At 41.2% G+C, this 17,363-nt stretch overlaps 1 protein-coding gene across 1 annotated transcript; it reads right to left on the reverse strand.

The window, feature by feature from the left end:
- Positions 1 to 215: 215 nt before the first annotated feature.
- LOC143102968 (kallikrein-7-like) lies at positions 216 to 5,024 on the reverse strand. Its single transcript, XM_076266758.1, has 5 exons — positions 4,924 to 5,024; positions 2,303 to 2,579; positions 1,881 to 2,152; positions 1,650 to 1,750; positions 216 to 449 (listed from the first exon to the last, which is right to left on the reverse strand). Exons 1-5 carry the CDS (start codon positions 4,967 to 4,969, stop codon positions 282 to 284), a joined length of 864 nt encoding a protein of 287 aa, XP_076122873.1. The 5' UTR covers positions 4,970 to 5,024; the 3' UTR covers positions 216 to 281.
- Positions 5,025 to 17,363: the final 12,339 nt, after the last annotated feature.

Genomic DNA, 17,363 nt, shown 5'->3' on the forward strand with positions numbered 1-17,363 from the left:
AGTCACGTGATGCTAGCAGGCAAGATGCTAATGGTCTCATCCGGTTCAATGATCTATGCTAGGCTGGAGCTAAAGTGGTATCGCCAGACTCAGAGAACGGCTGGATGAACTGGAGAAAGGTCATGTTAAGTCTAACATGTCAAACATGGACCAATCAGTAGCCTCGTTGCTACTGCATCAACAGAATGAAGAGAAATACTGAAGATATTTGTGCATCATTTTGAGTTCTTTATTCTTTATTATCATCAAACAAAGAACCTTTTGAAATTACCTTTGTAATTTCAAAATATGTTTTTGTACCATTTAGAATTCTTTTCCATTATCTTATCGATCCACTTCTGGTAGAAACAGATACTTGAGTACTTGATTGAGCAAGAAGTCTTTTTCTCTTTGGCACTGACTACTCCATAGAGCAGTCCATCATAGATAAGTGCACCGCCAGAATCCCCCTGTGTGTAGAGAGAGAGAGAGAGAGAGAGAGAGAGAGGAAATACATGTTGTAAGATAGAACCTTAAAAGAAAAAGAGCAATTAGATGTAGACATGATTAGTCATTAATAATATGATACAGTAGGCCTACAGTGAGTAGAACTTTCTCAATATCTCTGTGGCAATGTACTGCATGTTTCAGCATTCCTCTGTGTGTCTTCCATGCAACAGTGGACAGTTTAGAGAATGGCATTTATCCCGGTGCATTTTCAAAAGTTCTGTCTACTACACAGAAAGGCATAATGGAGAGAAAACTGCAACTTATAGCCTACAACTAACATATTGGACAAGATCCTAAAATGGTTTATTTGTGGAATCGAGGAATGGGTTTGGGCAATGTGAAAATGTGGTCTGGCTTCTACTTCTGCAAAGTGAATGTACTTTTATTACCCTTGCTAAACGTTTAGGGCCCTAATTTGTTTGTCAACATGTCAACATGTAGCATGTGGGAGCAATGTGTTAAATTAGCATTGAGCTGACTCATTTATATTTGTGGTTAAAGTCTTGCCCATGGTGTTAAATTAGCATTGAGCTGACTCATTTATATTTGTGGTTAAAGTCTTGCCCATGGTGTTAAATTAGCATTGAGCAGACTCATTTATATTTGTGGTTAAAGTCTTGCCCATGGTGTTAAATTAGCATTGAGCTGACTCATTTATATTTGTGTGACCATAATAGCGCATTTATTTGTGGTTAAGGTTTTTCCCATGGTGTGTCCATATCAGCACCTTTATTTTGCCGAGTTACTAAATGACCTTTGGTTAGACTTAAGACGGCACTGCCCATCATTCAAACGAGGGCCATTAATATTACTTCAAATTCAACTAATCAAGCTCTTTGGTCACTTCCCAGAGAAAAACACAAATTAGAACTGAGATCTCTCCTTTGTTTACACTACTTCTCCAAGTCGCAGTTAAGCTCAATTTAATATAAATATGAGATTTTGCCCATTTTCTCTCCAACTTCAGAGAAATAGCTTTTAGAGAAATAGTTTTTAGGCACACGAGGCTACTTAGAAATAGAACAAAATTGGCTGATTGCAAGAACTGTTTTTAGATCAGCACTACAATTACATCATGTGTTTGTATCTCAGTGTCTAGACCTGTTTCTGTGTGAGTGTACCTGTGTGTGTGTGTGTGTTAAGAGGTGAAGGCCACTTACACTACAGGCATTGCTGTCGTCACCCTCAGTGCAGAGTAGTTCAGGCGAAGCCCCACATTTTGCCACCTTCAGGTCCCCACACATGGCAAAGGGTAACTTGTCTGTGGAGGTTTGGGCAGAGCTAGGCATCAGCATGTACATGTGTGTCAACAGCCATTGGATCAAGAACAATATCATTAGGGATCACAAGATTTTGTGTGTGTGTGTGTGTGTGTATATATGATTCTTAACCTTTATTTAGTGCTCCACCCTGTCTTTGGACATTGGTGGCTTCCTTCCAGCCAATGAGATGTACATGGTTGTCGGGCGCCGGGTTGGTGCATGCCCCCTTGGCTGGCATGCTGATGAGCGGGTATTTTTTCAGCCGTTCGAGCAAGGGGTTGTCCAGTTGCAGCAACATGATGTTGTGACTACCAGGCTGATCATAGGTATACTTTCCCTTGATCTTGTACACGACCCGTTTCTCCAGCTTGAGGTCTTGACCAAGCACAGCCACCAGATCACTGCATTTGGCAAGAAGAAAAATAGTTATTCCCTTTGCTGCCTGTCAGTCAAAGCACCTTGACATACATAGGACATATACTGTATTACAGCAACCAACAGTTTGCCCCTCCCCAACCCCACCACACACACACACCCCCCAGGCTCCTTACGGATGGTTACAGCTGGCAGCGGTCAGCACCCAGTATCGGTCAATGAGGCTTCCGCTGCAGCGGATCTGGCTCGGGGTCTTGCTTTTGGGAAGCTGTGTCATCAACAGCACCTGGTGACTGGACTTCTTGGTGGTGCACTCTGTCCTGGCTCCACCTGGCTTCGCCTGGCCTCCATCGCCCCCACCTCCTCCACCCTGAGACTCTTCACCGCCACCACCATCACCCCCATCATCTCCCCCCTGCTCCTCCTCTCCCAAGACAACTCCTAGCTGCCAGCCTTTGGAAGGAGGCAGGGAGAGACCATAGACAAGAAGCAATTAAATTTGATTTACAATGAAACGTTACATTTAGTTTAAATCTATTAAACATGGCAACAATCAATGGTTTTGGTATGGGCTTAAGTAACAAAGTATGAGGCATACTAGGTATACTATAATGTTAATTATGCTTGTCTTTATATCTACATCTTTTTGTATACAATACAGTACAGACATTATGGAGGCCTGGAGGTGTTATTGCAAGATTGTTTTGTATATTGAGAGAATGTGAGCTCATTTTACTAAATTGTGCTCAGGTCAATTGTTTACTTTATTTTATTAGACAAGCAAAACAGCTTTAATGATGGTTCTCAGAAAAGAAGTTCTCCCAAAACACCTTTTCCTTTTTTAGCTTCATCAGCAGGTGTAGTTGTACAAAAGTAAGACTTATAATTGCAGTTGCACTATCTACACTGCCTAAACATGCTTTAAGATTCAACGCCAAGCTGTACGTAAATAAGAACCAACCAACCAACACATGAATTTGTATAGTTTTGCAACTGCCAGGCATGCATAAATCATTAACAGATGCAGAGGCCATGACAGGCTGTTTTGCTATCTTGACAGCAACAAGTTGTACTATTAAAGCTGTGCTCCAATAAGAAGATATGAATTTGTATAGTTTTTCAACTGCCAGGCATGCAGAGGTGGACGAAGTAGCCTACACAATTCCTTTACTTAAGTGAAAGTATAGATACACATGTCAAATATTACTCCAATACAAGTGAAAGTTGCTAAGTCAGATTTTTACTTAAGTTGAAGTACAGAAGTACCTGCTTTTAAAAATCCAAAAACATTTTACCTATATTTTCATAACTTTGCAACTGTTCAAATGGATACAATAATATAATTTAAATCATTATTAATTTTCTGTTCACAAATCTAAAACATTTTCACTGCCGAATACAAAACCAGATAACTCAAATACGAGTAGATTATTTTGTTTAATAATATAGGCTAAAGATCTAGCCTGGTGATTGTCTAATTTCATTCCAATTTCGCAATGATCATGGAGGATAGCCTGGTTAACACCAGACCACTTCTCAAATCACTATTACTAACAAGTTCATCTGGGTTCTCCCAGGCTACATGGAGGATGTTCTGATGAAGAATCTGTTGTCACCATCATTACCACTGCCAATTCAGCCAAGTTCAAATTGAACTATTGAAAAAATGAACTTCAAGATGATCACATTATTGCATTTAAAGAATCAAATGTGGTTAAAAGTAACAAGTACTTCATACTCATATATAAAATGTAGTGGAATCAAAAGTACAATATTTGTCTTTCAAATGTAATGGAGTAAAAGTCACAAGTTTCCAAAAATATTAGTACTCAAGTAAAGTATAGATACTCAAACATCATACTTAAGTACAGTAATCAAGTAAATGTACTTAGTTACTGTCCACCTCTGCAGGCATGCATAAATCATTAACAGATGCGGGCATGACTGGCGGTTTTGCTATCTTGACAGCAACCAACCACAAGTTGTACTATTAAACTATTAACTGTTAAACTGCTTAACTGTGATTCTCACAAAAGGCTGCCATTTATTTACAGGCTATAATATATATATATATATATATATATATATATATATATATATGTGTGTGTGTGTGTGTGTATTTTTCACTTCAGTGCACATGACGCATCGTGTTCATTGGCTGGAATTCTTTATTTAAAGACAATCGCAGTGAGTTTAGTATCCACTCAATGCCTTTTCTTGTCATTCTTTCCTTTCCCTCACACCTCTCTCTCTTTCTCTCTCTCTATTCACTTCCTTCTCTCTTTTCACCCAACCCCTCCTCACTCACACCATTCCTCTTCTCTGTTCAGTAACAATTTACTTGACAGTATCGACATAAGAGTGACATGACACTGTCATGACACAAGAAACCTAACCCTAATCCTAATCTCTAACCCTAACCTTAAATTGGTATGACAAAAACCGAATGTCACTTAATAACAGAAGCGTTATGTCATAAACGTTTATGACTTATTTATGACACATTCATGACAGTGTCATGTCACTCTTATGTCGACACTGTCAAGTAAAGTGTAACCCTCCATTCTCTTTATAGATGGTCGCACTTGACAACAGCCAGCATCTTCTCCCTCCTCACTCTTTTCATCCCTCCATCTCTCCCTCCTCACTCTTTTCATCCTCCTCACTCTTTTCATCCCTCCATCTCTCCCTCCTCACTCTTTTCACAACTCCATTTCTCCATCCTTCTCACCGACAAGTTTGGGCAAAACCCCTAAAGTAGTTCATCCTCTAAACAGAAGATTAAAATGGTTCTCACCTGCCAGCACCAAAACCAAGAAAACACAAGTCTTCAATGAAGCCATGATGGACTTGCTTGCATCCGATGATGATGTAGGTTCACAGTGTCAGGACACTGAATTTGTAGACCACAATATCGGTCACCCCAATCACTGTCCAATCAGATTTACGCAAGTCAGCCCTAGTTTCATCTCTCATTTGCTGGGCAAGTACACGTTGACACCTCTATTTTTGAGAAGCCATTGGGTGCAGTATACAGCCCACATTGATGATGTCATTTTGCTCTGTACTACCGCTAACGTTCAATCACATAGGACACACCCACAACGTTTCCAAAAGGATATTATCTAGTAGGTGTCTGTGTGGCCCTGAAGCTATGAGAAAAGGCCTTTGCACACCAAACTCTATATTTGTTGTATGCGCCCATAAGAATATGTCAAATAAAGAACTTGCAGGAGGAAACCTTGTTATCTTTGCTGACATTAACATATGGATGTGGAAAAATGCAAAATTCTAAACTGCTCCAAAAGCCTTGCTGACGAACAAACATTCTAACATTGAGCAACACAGTATGAGGCTGTATGCATTTTTAACATTGCGACAATGTCAGCAGAAATATGACTTAGAATGCAGTGGCATTAAGTAAAAGAAGGCAATCTTCATTATGAGGCTGTTAACCCCTCTTCCTCCAAACCTAGTTGGAATTGAATTAGGTTGCTAATGTACATAGTCACAGTCACCTGACAGAGACAGCTAGGCTACACCTATTCCTTCATAACCATTGTGTCAGTAAACAGATTGAATCTCCTGTGATTGTGAATTAAAAACTAGAGTGGGATTGCTACTGGTCTTACATACTGAAATCAATTATTTGGTTTTAGTTTGTTTCCCCTAAAAAGGGACATGGTGCTGAGAGCTTTCTCTGTATGACTATTGCCGGTCCAATGTAGGCCTATCAGATTCACACATTTGACTATGCTCCCTCCTCACATTGTTTGAAATATGATACCTTAAATATTTTCTAATAACGGGGGTTGCAACTGTAAGGGATGACACAGACGCTCCTCAGGATGAGAATTGCACTGGCCATCAAAGGTTTAAACGAGTATTCAGGGTTCCTACACATTTTCCATTTCAAAATTCCATACTTTTTCCATACTCAAATTTCCAAACTTCTCTGTAGATTTTTCTGACCATATTCTCGACATTGCGGCCACTTCTGGTTTGGGATAACTCGGTGAAAACAAAGGTTATGTACAACTGAAGTGAATTAAAAAATTACACTTAATATTCGTCCATTTAGCTGGGCCATTTTTAGTTGTATCTTAGTTGTAGCATAGATGTATCTTGACGATGGCGACTGACAGTTAAGCTACACAACAGTAGGAATGGTTCATTATGACCTGAGTGAAGTAATTAGTACTGCAAATGCAATAGTCTGGAAACACAAACATTTCTCCATACCCTTGTTTCTTTTTTCCATACTTATCCAGACCTGGAAATTACTAAAATCAAATTCCATACTTTTCCAGGTTTTCCATACTGCGTAGGAACCCTGAGTATTAAACAATAGGACAGACTGGTCAAGTTGTGGTAAATATTACGAGAAACAATGATTAATTATCTGACTCCAAAATGTAAATAGTTTCATCTCACATTTGCTGGGCAAGTACACGTTGACACCTCTATTTTTGAGAAGCCATTGGGTACAGTATACAGCCCTCGTTGATGATGTCATTTTGCTCTGCACGACCGCTAACGTTCAATCACATAGGGCACACCCACAACGTTTCCAAAAGGATATTATCTAGTAGGTGTCTGTGTGGCCCTGAAGCTATGACAAAAGGCCTTTGCACACCAAACTCTATATATTTGTTGTATGTGCCCATAAGAATATGTCAAATAAAGAACTTGCAGGAGGAAACCTTGTTATCTTTGCTGACATTAACATATGGATGTGGAAAAATGCAAAATTCTAAACTGCTCCAAAAGCCTTGCTGACGAACAAACATTCTAACATTGAGCGACACAGTATGAGGCTGTATGCATTTTTAACATTGCGACAATTTCAGCAGAAATATGACTTAGAATGCAGTGGCATTAGGTGAAAGAAGGCAATCTTCATTATGAGGCTGTTAACCCCTCTTCCTCCAAACCTAGTTGGAATTGAATTAGGTTGCTAATGTACATAGTCACAGTCACCTGACAGAGTCAGCTAGGCTACACCTATTCCTTCATAACCATTGTGTCAGTAAACAGATTGAATCTCCTGTGATTGTGAATTAAAAACTAGAGTGGGATTGCTACTGGTCTTACATACTGAAATCAATGATTTGGTTTTAGTTTGTTTCCCCTAAAAAGGGACATGGTGCTGAGAGCTTTCTCTGTATGACTATTGCCAGTCCAATGTAGGCCTATCAGATTCACACATTTGACTATGCTCTCTCCTCACATTGTTTGAAATATGATACCTTAAATATTTTCTGATAACGGGGGTTGCAACTGTAAGGGATGACACAGACGCTCCTCAGGATGAGAATTGCATTGGCCATCAAAGGTTTAAACGAGTATTCAGAGTTCCTACACATTTTCCATTTCAAAATTCCATACTTTTTCCATACTCAAATTTCCAAACTTCTCTGTAGATTTTTCTGACCATATTCTCGACATTGCGGCCACTTCTGGTTTGGGATAATTCGGTGAAAACAAAGGTTATGTACAACTGAAGTGAATTAAAAAATTACACTTAATATACGTCCATTTAGCTGGGCCATTTTTAGTTGTATCTTAGTTGTAGCATAGATGTATCTTGACGATGGGGACTGACAGTTAAGCTACACAACAGTAGGAATGGTTCATTATGACCTGAGTGAAGTAATTAGTACTGCAAATGCAATAGTCTGGAAAAACAAACATTTCTCCATACCCTTGTTTCTTTTTTCCATACTTATCCAGACCTGGAAATTACTAAAATCAAATTCCATACTTTTCCAGGTTTTCCATACTGCGTAGGAACCCTGAATTAAACAATAGGACAGACTGGTCAAGTTGTGGTAAATATTATGAGAAACAATGATTAATTATCTGACTCCATAATGTAAATAGTTTCATCTCTCATTTGCTGGGCAAGTACACGTTGACACCTCTATTTTAGAGAAGCCATTGGGTACAGTATACAGCCCTCGTTGATGATGTAATTTTGCTCTGCACGACCGCTAACGTTCAATCACATAGGACACACCCACAACGTTTCCAAAAGGATATTATCTAGTAGGTGTCTGTGTGGCCCTGAAGCTATGACAAAAGGCCTTTGCACACCAAACTCTATATTTGTTGTATGCGCCCATAAGAATATGTCAAATAAAGAACTTGCAGGAGGAAACCTTGTTATCTTTGCTGACATTAACATATGGATGTGGAAAAATGCAAAATTCTAAACTGCTCCAAAAGCCTTGCTGACGAACAAACATTCTAACATTGAGCGACACAGTATGAGGCTGTATGCATTTTTAACATTGCGACAATTTCAGCAGAAATATGACTTAGAATGCAGTGGCATTAGGTGAAAGAAGGCAATCTTCATTATGAGGCTGTTAACCCCTCTTCCTCCAAACCTAGTTGGAATTGAATTAGGTTGCTAATGTACACAGTCACCTGACAGAGTCAGCTAGGCTACACCTATTCCTTCATAACCATTGATTCAGTAAACAGATTGAATCTCCTGTGATTGTGAATTAAAAACTAGAGTGGGATTGCTACTGGTCTTACATACTGAAATCAATGATTTGGTTTTAGTTTGTTTCCCCTAAAAAGGGACATGGTGCTGAGAGCTTTCTCTGTATGACTATTGCCGGTCCAATGTAGGCCTATCAGATTCACACATTTGACTATGCTCTCTCCTCACATTGTTTGAAATATGATACCTTAAATATTTTCTGATAACGGGGGTTGCAACTGTAAAGGATGACACAGACGCTCCTCAGGATGAGAATCGCATTGGCCATCAAAGGTTTAAACGTGTATTAAACAATAGGACAGACTGGTCAAGTTGTGATAAATATTACGAGAAACAATGATTAATCATCTGACCCCATAATCAGAATTTGTATTGGCCAAGTATACTGTACTAACCATGCACAAGGAGTTTGACTTCGGTAGGTGTTCAGTAGACAAATAGTAAAATAGACATATACCGTACAATAGAGACAGCAATATAGGAACACATTTTGACCTAGAAGAGAAGAGAAGAGAAGAGAAAAGGCAAAAGTGAGAAGCATCAGTGTTCTTCCGCTTATATATGAAAACAACTTAACATATTAACATATAGATGCCATTCGTCTAGAAACCCCTGAATCACCAGGGCATCTCTGTTATTTGAGACCAAGGGGTGTGGCCGCATCTCATCAGAGAATGCATCAAATATCCCAGGTTACAGAAACATCATATGCATATACTGTTCTACAGCTGACAATACAGTATTTCTCGCATGGAGACTTTAAAAATTATATCCAAAGGCCTTATCAAACATGCAGAATGTGCTCACCGCTAGCCAATCAGGCTGCCCCCTCCTCAGTCAGTGTTCACCGCTGGCCAATCAGGCTGCCCCCTCTTCAGTCAGTGCTCACCGCTAGCCAATCAGGCTGCCCCCTCTTCAGTCAGTGCTCACCGCTAGCCAATCAGGCTGCCCCCTCCTCAGTCAGTGCTCACCGCTCCAATTGCTTTGGAGACGGTTCTTTGACATGCTCCCATTCATGTGTTTCACATATTGAAATACTGTGTGATAAAGGGGTTGCAACACTTAATATGATGCATTATTGCCATATAACAGCTAAGGCAGCTAAATGGCAACCTGCATAGACAGATGATAGGGGCAATTCCACGGAAAATTGACTTTTTGTCACATCCATAACGCCAGTGAAATGCCTTGGCATTTGTATGATGTGAATGATAACATTCATTTTTTGTGCATTTCTTCTCATGTACATTCTTCAGCCAAAAATAGCAAATGCTCAAATTTCATGTAATCATTCACATCATACCATACCATCACATTTTATTGGCGTTATGGATGTTACAAAAAACATAATTTTCCATGGAATTGCCCATAGGCAAATGTGCTCATAGCGGCAGGCTCTACACTTGGGCCCTTATCAAATTTATTTGAATAACCAACAGACATCTTTATTTTCCTGGGTAGTGGAACTCTTACTCTGTTGGAAATATTGAAATATTATGTGATAACGGTGTTACTACACTTATAGTAAGTGTTCATTGGTTAACCAATGCCTAAGACTTCAACAACAACAACACACACACACACAATGAGGATTCTGAAGGTAGTCTGTTACAGAATGAGGAACTGGATGGCATTTTGATTGTCTTTTGCTTGCCATGACACAAACGCACGTACACACACACACACACAAGCATGCACATGCACGCACGCACGCACACACACACACACACACACACACACTCCAGTGGTTGCCATGAGAAGCACTGAGACTGGTTGTTACGGCCTCGTAGACACTAGGTAGACAGGAAAGGTTGAACTATTAGGGGTTTGCACGGCGTGTCATCAGATCACAGCAATTTACCGATGTACAGCTCCCATTGACTTCCATTCAACACATCAAAACAAGAGGCCTACGTCAATTATGTGCTCAAACTAACGCCACTGACTTATGCCAGCAACCATCACTTAAAGTAGGCTTACATTTTGGTACAACATATATATATATATATACTGTATATATATATACAGCAGGAATAACATAATTTGGCTGAAGCAGTGAGGAAAAATTATACACCGGTTTCCTGTTTACCAACAAAACTAGATGCGCGCGCAGCCGTGGGGCAGAAGACGCTTGGTGGCCGTCCACAACGTTATAAACTTAACCTAAATAGTCGGCTGCTGTAAGCTACAATCGGATTTTATTGTATACCCCTGTTGTCTCAATGATAATAACATCTCATTTCAGACTATATTTCAAAGTTTGCCGTTCATTTGCATTATTAATATAACATCGTATTTTGTCATTTTTGGCGAAGACATGCATTCCGTTAGAGATATTGAACATATTTAACATTCTCTAACCATCGTGATTTCGAATTGGTGCAGTTTTCAGCACAAAAACTCATTTTATTCTTGTGCTCTTTTGCATTGCTCTATGCTGTTTTATGGTGCTTTCTGCCTCTTGGTTGCGCACGCATGTTTTCCTGACGTTGCATAGAATTCCATGTATATGCAAAGTGTCAGCCTCTAAGACTGTGCCCACTGCTCAAATTTATGGTCGTTTAATGTCGAATGTCAGAGTAATTACATTCAAGAACATAAGAGTTCAGATGCAAAACCAGATAAACGCCACCTCCGTGAAAAATGAGATAAAGTTGGTTACTGAATGCTCTCCGCACCTAAAATACGTTAATCAAATCATTTTGCTTCAAACCCTGCTAAATCCATAGACAAAAAATATGTAAAAGATGTAGTAAAAGATATGGACAGAGTCATCACGTAGACGTCAATCGAGGCGGGTGAAGCAAATTTCAACAGTTTCCTATTGGTCGACGAGGCTTTCTGCGTAGGCTCAGGGGACGTAAATGTAACGTACTGTAGGCACGTAGTCTGACTCGTGTAACTCTTGTGATAGCTGCACTGAGAGATTGGGTATGTAGCCACTTACTTCGTTACCACCATGTCTACATTACTGTTCTAAATGTCCTAGTTGTTCATAGATAAATGTGATTTCATATAAACAGCACTCGCCACATTCATAGCCTAGGCTACTGTCAATCCATCAAAACTTCGCAGAAATGTGCTCCGATGCTTTCGTTCTTATCCAGAGAATACGGTTATTTTGCTCCTGTGCGACGCTTTCACCCGCTCTGGTTGTATGCTCATTACATCACTTTAGCATTGATTTCAGAAAAAAGTTTATTAGCGTTAAGTCAGTTACGAGGTTATGACGCCAATTACACAATGTTGTATTACTCCGAAAATAGAAAAAGTTCATATAAAGGCTTAAAACGCTTCAGCTGTAACGTTATTTGATGTCAAAGTGGCGCCAAAATTGAATGGGCTTCAATGGGATGGCTAGGTGAACTGGGGCCTGTACTACGAAGCGGGGTTACTGGCTTATCTGGGTAACTTCGAGAGTAACTTGATCACGTGTGGCATAACTTCCCGATTAACCCGTACTACGAAAGGTGGATATGTTTTAACCTAGGTATGCTGCCATGGCAATTTACCCTGCATCTCAAACCTGCTCCGACCAGGTTATGTTCTTGGTTAACCCGAGGTTTCCGTTAACCACAAAACTAAATACTAAATACACTATATAAATTAAATTAAGAAAGTCCAATGTGCTTGAGGGTGATCAAGCATAAGACGCTTGTAGTGACAGGGCCGGGACTGGTGAGGTGCTAAAGGGAGTGAGTGTCATGGTGAAGGTGCAAACAGTAGTCCAACCATAGTCCTTAGTTATGTGTGCCTGGCAAGGTGCTCAAGAGAGTGAATGTCATGGTGAAGGTGCAAAAAGTAGTCCAACATTAGTCCAACAGTGCAAGAGTAAGGTCTAGAGACCAGCATAAACTAGATGTACCGCAGAGCGGTACAAAATATGACCGCCGCCACATTTTTTCCACAAAAATAAATCACGGTGAAAGGCCTATATGATTCTAACTGTCTCACTAAATTGCATTATCCACACTCAATTCTCACTGATATCTGCTAGACAACAAGTACCAAAACATGATTAGTTCATAGATTTCACATGTAAAATTCATTTTATACAACCCCACCTCCATCTTGCCTGTTCATAATTCTGAGAAATTCTTGAATTGTGTGCATGTACATGTTTATGTTATGTGTGTGTGTGTGTGTGTGTGTGTGTGTGTGTGTGTGCGTGCGTGCTTGTGTGTGTGCCTGCGTATGTGCCTGTGCAAGCGTACATATGTCTACTGTGTGAGTATGTGTCATACGTATGATTACTGTAAATGTATGTGTGTGTGTATCTGTTTGTGCACATGTGTGTACATGAAATGGGTTAACATGACCCCTGGAGGCAAACATACGGAAAAAAATGGTCATCCTAGTCCCTACAGTTCTCAAGATATTCACAGAGAACTGTGTCTGCCCTACCCTCCTTTCGGGTGTCCAGTCCAGCATTCTACAGATCTACAGATCAAAACGAAAAACGATGGTTCCATGCTATCCATGTGGGGTTACATGCCCACCAAGTTTTGTGTAACCCGGTCTTTCAGTGTCCCGGGAATCCTTGTTGGTGTACGTCACTAAATGTACACATACATTATTTTATTGTAAGGCCCCCCATGAACGAAAGTACACAAAACTTGGCATGCATACGGAGGGTGTCATAATGATCCTACACTTTTAATTTCGTGCAGTTTTGACCTTGTCAGCCAGAGATATTGTGATGAAAACACCTAATTTTTTGCTTTTTAATTTTTAACTAGGTGGCGCTATACATGAAATAAGTGGTAATGGGATGGGTTGACATGCCCCCTTAAGACCAACATACATAAAAAAGGTGGACCTCCTAGGCCCTACGGTTCTCGAGATATTCACAGAAAACTGTCTCCGGCCACCTACAGGCCAGTTGGTGTATAGTAACATAAATTAATTTATTGTGTGGCCCCCCATGAACGGAATTCCACGAAACTTGGCGTGCATACAGAGGGTGTCATAGTGATCCTACACTTCCAATTTCGTGCAGTTTTGACTATGTTAGGTCACAGATACCTGCGATTACAACACCTCATTTTTACTTTTTTGTGTTTAACTAGGTGGCGCTATACATGAAATGAGGTGGTTATGGAATGGGTTGACATGGCCCCTTGAGATCAACATACAAAAAAAAAATGGTCCTCCTAAACCCTACGGTTCTCGAGATATTCACAGAAAACTGTGTCTGCCCTACCCTCCTTTCGGGGGGTCCAGTCCAGCGGGGGGGCTACAGATCAAAACGAAAAACGATGGTTCCATGCTATCCATGTGGGGTTACATGCCCACCAAGTTTTGTGTACCCCGGTCTTTCAGTGTCCCGGGAATCATTGACGGAAATTTGGGCATGCGAAAAAGATTAAAAAAAAGGGGGAAAAAAAAATCTGACTAAACCTAAAGTATAATGTAGACAAGGTAAAATAAAAAACTATTTCAGTGCAAGAACAGGTTGAGGTAATAGGGTTATAGCCATTCATTCATTCATTCAGTATTGTAGCAGAAGCCTGACCTCAGCCATTGATCATGTGTGCTAATATAGCATGAAAAACAGTGTAGCAGTAAAACAGTAGTGAAAACATTAGGCTGTGTACATTAGTAAAACAGTAGTAAAACAGTAGTAAGCAGTAGTGGGCAGTCAGTACTCAAAAACATGGACATGGAGAGGGTGGAGAGGCAGACAGACTAAGCAGAGAAGTCTATCTCTCCTCTTCCCTTTAGTGATTGAATTGAGTGATTGAGTTTGCACCACTGCACAAAGTCCTCCACCAGGCTCCTGTACTCCTCCTCTTGCTCATCCCTGATACACCCCACAATTGCAGTATCATCAGAAAACTTCTGCATGTGGCATGACTCGGTGTTGTAGCAGAAGTCAGATGTGTACAGGGTGAACAGGACTGGAGAGAGCACAGTTCCCTGTGGCGCTCCGGTGCTGCTGATCACAGTGTCAGAGAGGCAGTTCTTCAGTCTGACAAACTGTGGTCGCTCGGTCAGGTAATCTGTAATCCAGGTTACCAGGTGAGCGTCCATGGTGTTAAAAGCACTTGAGAAATCAAAGAACATGATTCTCACAGCACTTTTCCCCTTGTCTAGGTGAGAATGTGTCCTGTGTAAAAGATAAGTGATGGCCACGCCCACTTTCTCCTGGTATGCAAACTGTAACGGCTCTAGTGCATGGTGTACCAGGGGTCTAAGCATACCTAAGACCAGCCGTTCCATTGTTTTCATCACATGTGATGTTAGAGCGACAGGCCTGAAGTCATTAAGCTCGCTGGGGTGTGGTTTCTTGGGAACGGGGGTGAGACATGATGTCTTCCACAGTGTTGGAACTTGTCTGAGACGTAGACTCCAGTTGAAGATGTGCTTCAGTGGCTCCCCCAGTTCAGCAGCACAGGCCTTGAGCAGCCCGGCTGCCTTACGAGGATGGAGTTTTAAAAGATAACTTACTTGATCCGCTGTAATGATGGGGGGGATGAGGGGAGTGGAGGGTGAGGAGGAGGAGGGGTGCTTCTGTGAGGGTTGTCGTGTGGCTAGAGACTGATGGACATTGGCTGAAGCCATTGTTGCCGCACTACTCGTGGTCACCATGTGGGGGAGAGGTGCGATAGCCTGATCAGCAGTGATGATGGAGGGGGGGAGGGGAGGGGAGGGGGGCAGCATCTGGGGTCTGTGTGTCTGATGGCTGTTGACTGAGGTCGTTGTCACCTCGTTGTTCGTGGTCGCCATGTGGGGGAAGGGTGCAATATCCAGTGATGGTGGGGGTGAGTGTTGCACTGGTAATGAGGTGGGGTGGGGGATGGGCAATCAAACCTGTTGTAAAAGTGGTTCAGCTGGTTCGCCCTGTCCAGGTCTCCCTCCACAGAGCTGCTGTTCTTCTTAAGGCCAGTGATAGATTTCATACAGTCCCACACCTCCTTCATGTTGTTATCTTGCAGCTTCTGTTCCATCTTCCTTCTGTAGTCCTCCTTAGCCTCTTTCAGCCATCTTTTTCCTATTGAGAAGGGTCTTGACATTACTGGTTATCCAAGGCTTGTTATTTGGATAGCAGCGTACAGTCCTTGTGGGAACAACAATGTCCATACAGAAGTTCAGATAGTCAGTAGTGCAATGTGTGACCTCCTCTAAGTCCTCTCCATTCAGTAGCACACTCCAGTCAGTGGACTCAAAGCAGTCTCTCAAAGCCTCATCCTCTTCCGGTGTCCACTTCCTGAAGGTGCGCGTGGCAACTGGTAGCCTCTGAACTTTTGGCTTGTACATTGGCTGCAAATGAATGAGGTTATGGTCCGACTTCCCCAGTGGGGGAAGGGGGGTGGCACTGTAAGCATCCCTCACTCATGAGATCTATTGCCCTGCTTTTCCTAGATGGGCAGTCGACAAACTGGTAAAAGTTTGTGAGGGTGGAATCCAGTGTAATGTGGTTGAAGTCACCAGAGATCGTAAAGAAGGCATCACTGTGCTGAGTTTGGAGCCTAGCGACTGTAGAGTGAATGACGTCACACGCTGTGTCCGGGAGGCCGACATCTGAGCAAGATATCGCCGACATCTGAGCAAGAATACTGTATGTCTGAAAATAAATCGGACATAAGCTTAGCCTAGCCTACAGTATGCTGAACATCTGAGCAAGAATAGCCTAAAATAAATTGGACATAGCCTAGGCCTAATGAATTTCACCATTTTAACAAACTTGTTGAATTGAATGTCATATTACTGTACCCTGCACATAAAGGCTACACATTTCCACAGCACCAGAATCCGACCGAATGCCTCCCTCAACCCCTTCCACAATCGGCCTTCCACTATTATTTGCTATGGCCAACTCCTCTGCTACTGTAAAACACTCCTTACAGTAGTGTTCAAAGACACCTTTTTCTTGTTAGCTGTAAAACAGAGGCCAAGTGAAGGCTATAAGCATACTAGGCCTATATGTTTTCATAATTAACAAATATTAATGCAAGCTATAACTATATATACCTACTATTCTGAATAATGTGTTTGTGTTTCATTTTCACCTGCTGCCATGTGCGTTTGGCAATGGTGTTGCATCTGAAATGTTCACAGGATTAGGCATACACTAAATCAGTCAATGGGGGCTACTTAAACATTCAATTATCCTATTACTGTTATCTATATGCCCACTTCTAAATTGTGTTGCATCTGTAGGCATTTCTATGAACTCAAAATAGGCAATTTAATTATTTCAACTAATTTCAGACATTCCGCAAGCTATTAATCCTCCGTAACACATATTTGAAGAACATGTGGAAATAAAACTTTACTTTTAGGCATTTAGGCTACCCGATCTGCAATACGTTGCCAACAGCCTTGCCTTGCTTTTTTCACTGCCGACGTATTTGATTTTTGTCGTAGAGTGGGTTTTAATTCCTCATAACTTGGCATAATAATTGTGCATTCCTCATCCGTAAAATAAGGTGATCGCGTCATCATTGAAAGTGGTGACTTGCGCTGCAACCCGCCCCTTTTATGTGAACGCGCACAAACTCCAATTAGGTTAACCCCGGCTCAACAAATCAACTTCATAATCAGCGTCGTAGTACCGATTAACACCACTTAAAGGATAATTCCGGTGTGATTTTGACCTAAAGTGTGTTGAAACATGATACCGAGTGTGAATGTATGTCTCATAGCTCACCTCGGCTTGTCCCCTGCACTCAGAAATCTGGCGCTAGTTAGCCAACGCTACCAACACAATGTTTCGTTGT

This window comes from Alosa pseudoharengus, unplaced genomic scaffold (genome assembly GCF_046254945.1).
Source record: "Alosa pseudoharengus isolate Yale_2024_CS ecotype anadromous, Long Island Sound unplaced genomic scaffold, YU_APseudo_1.1 YU_APseudo_1.1_scf_4, whole genome shotgun sequence".
NCBI lineage: Eukaryota > Metazoa > Chordata > Actinopteri > Clupeiformes > Clupeidae > Alosa > Alosa pseudoharengus.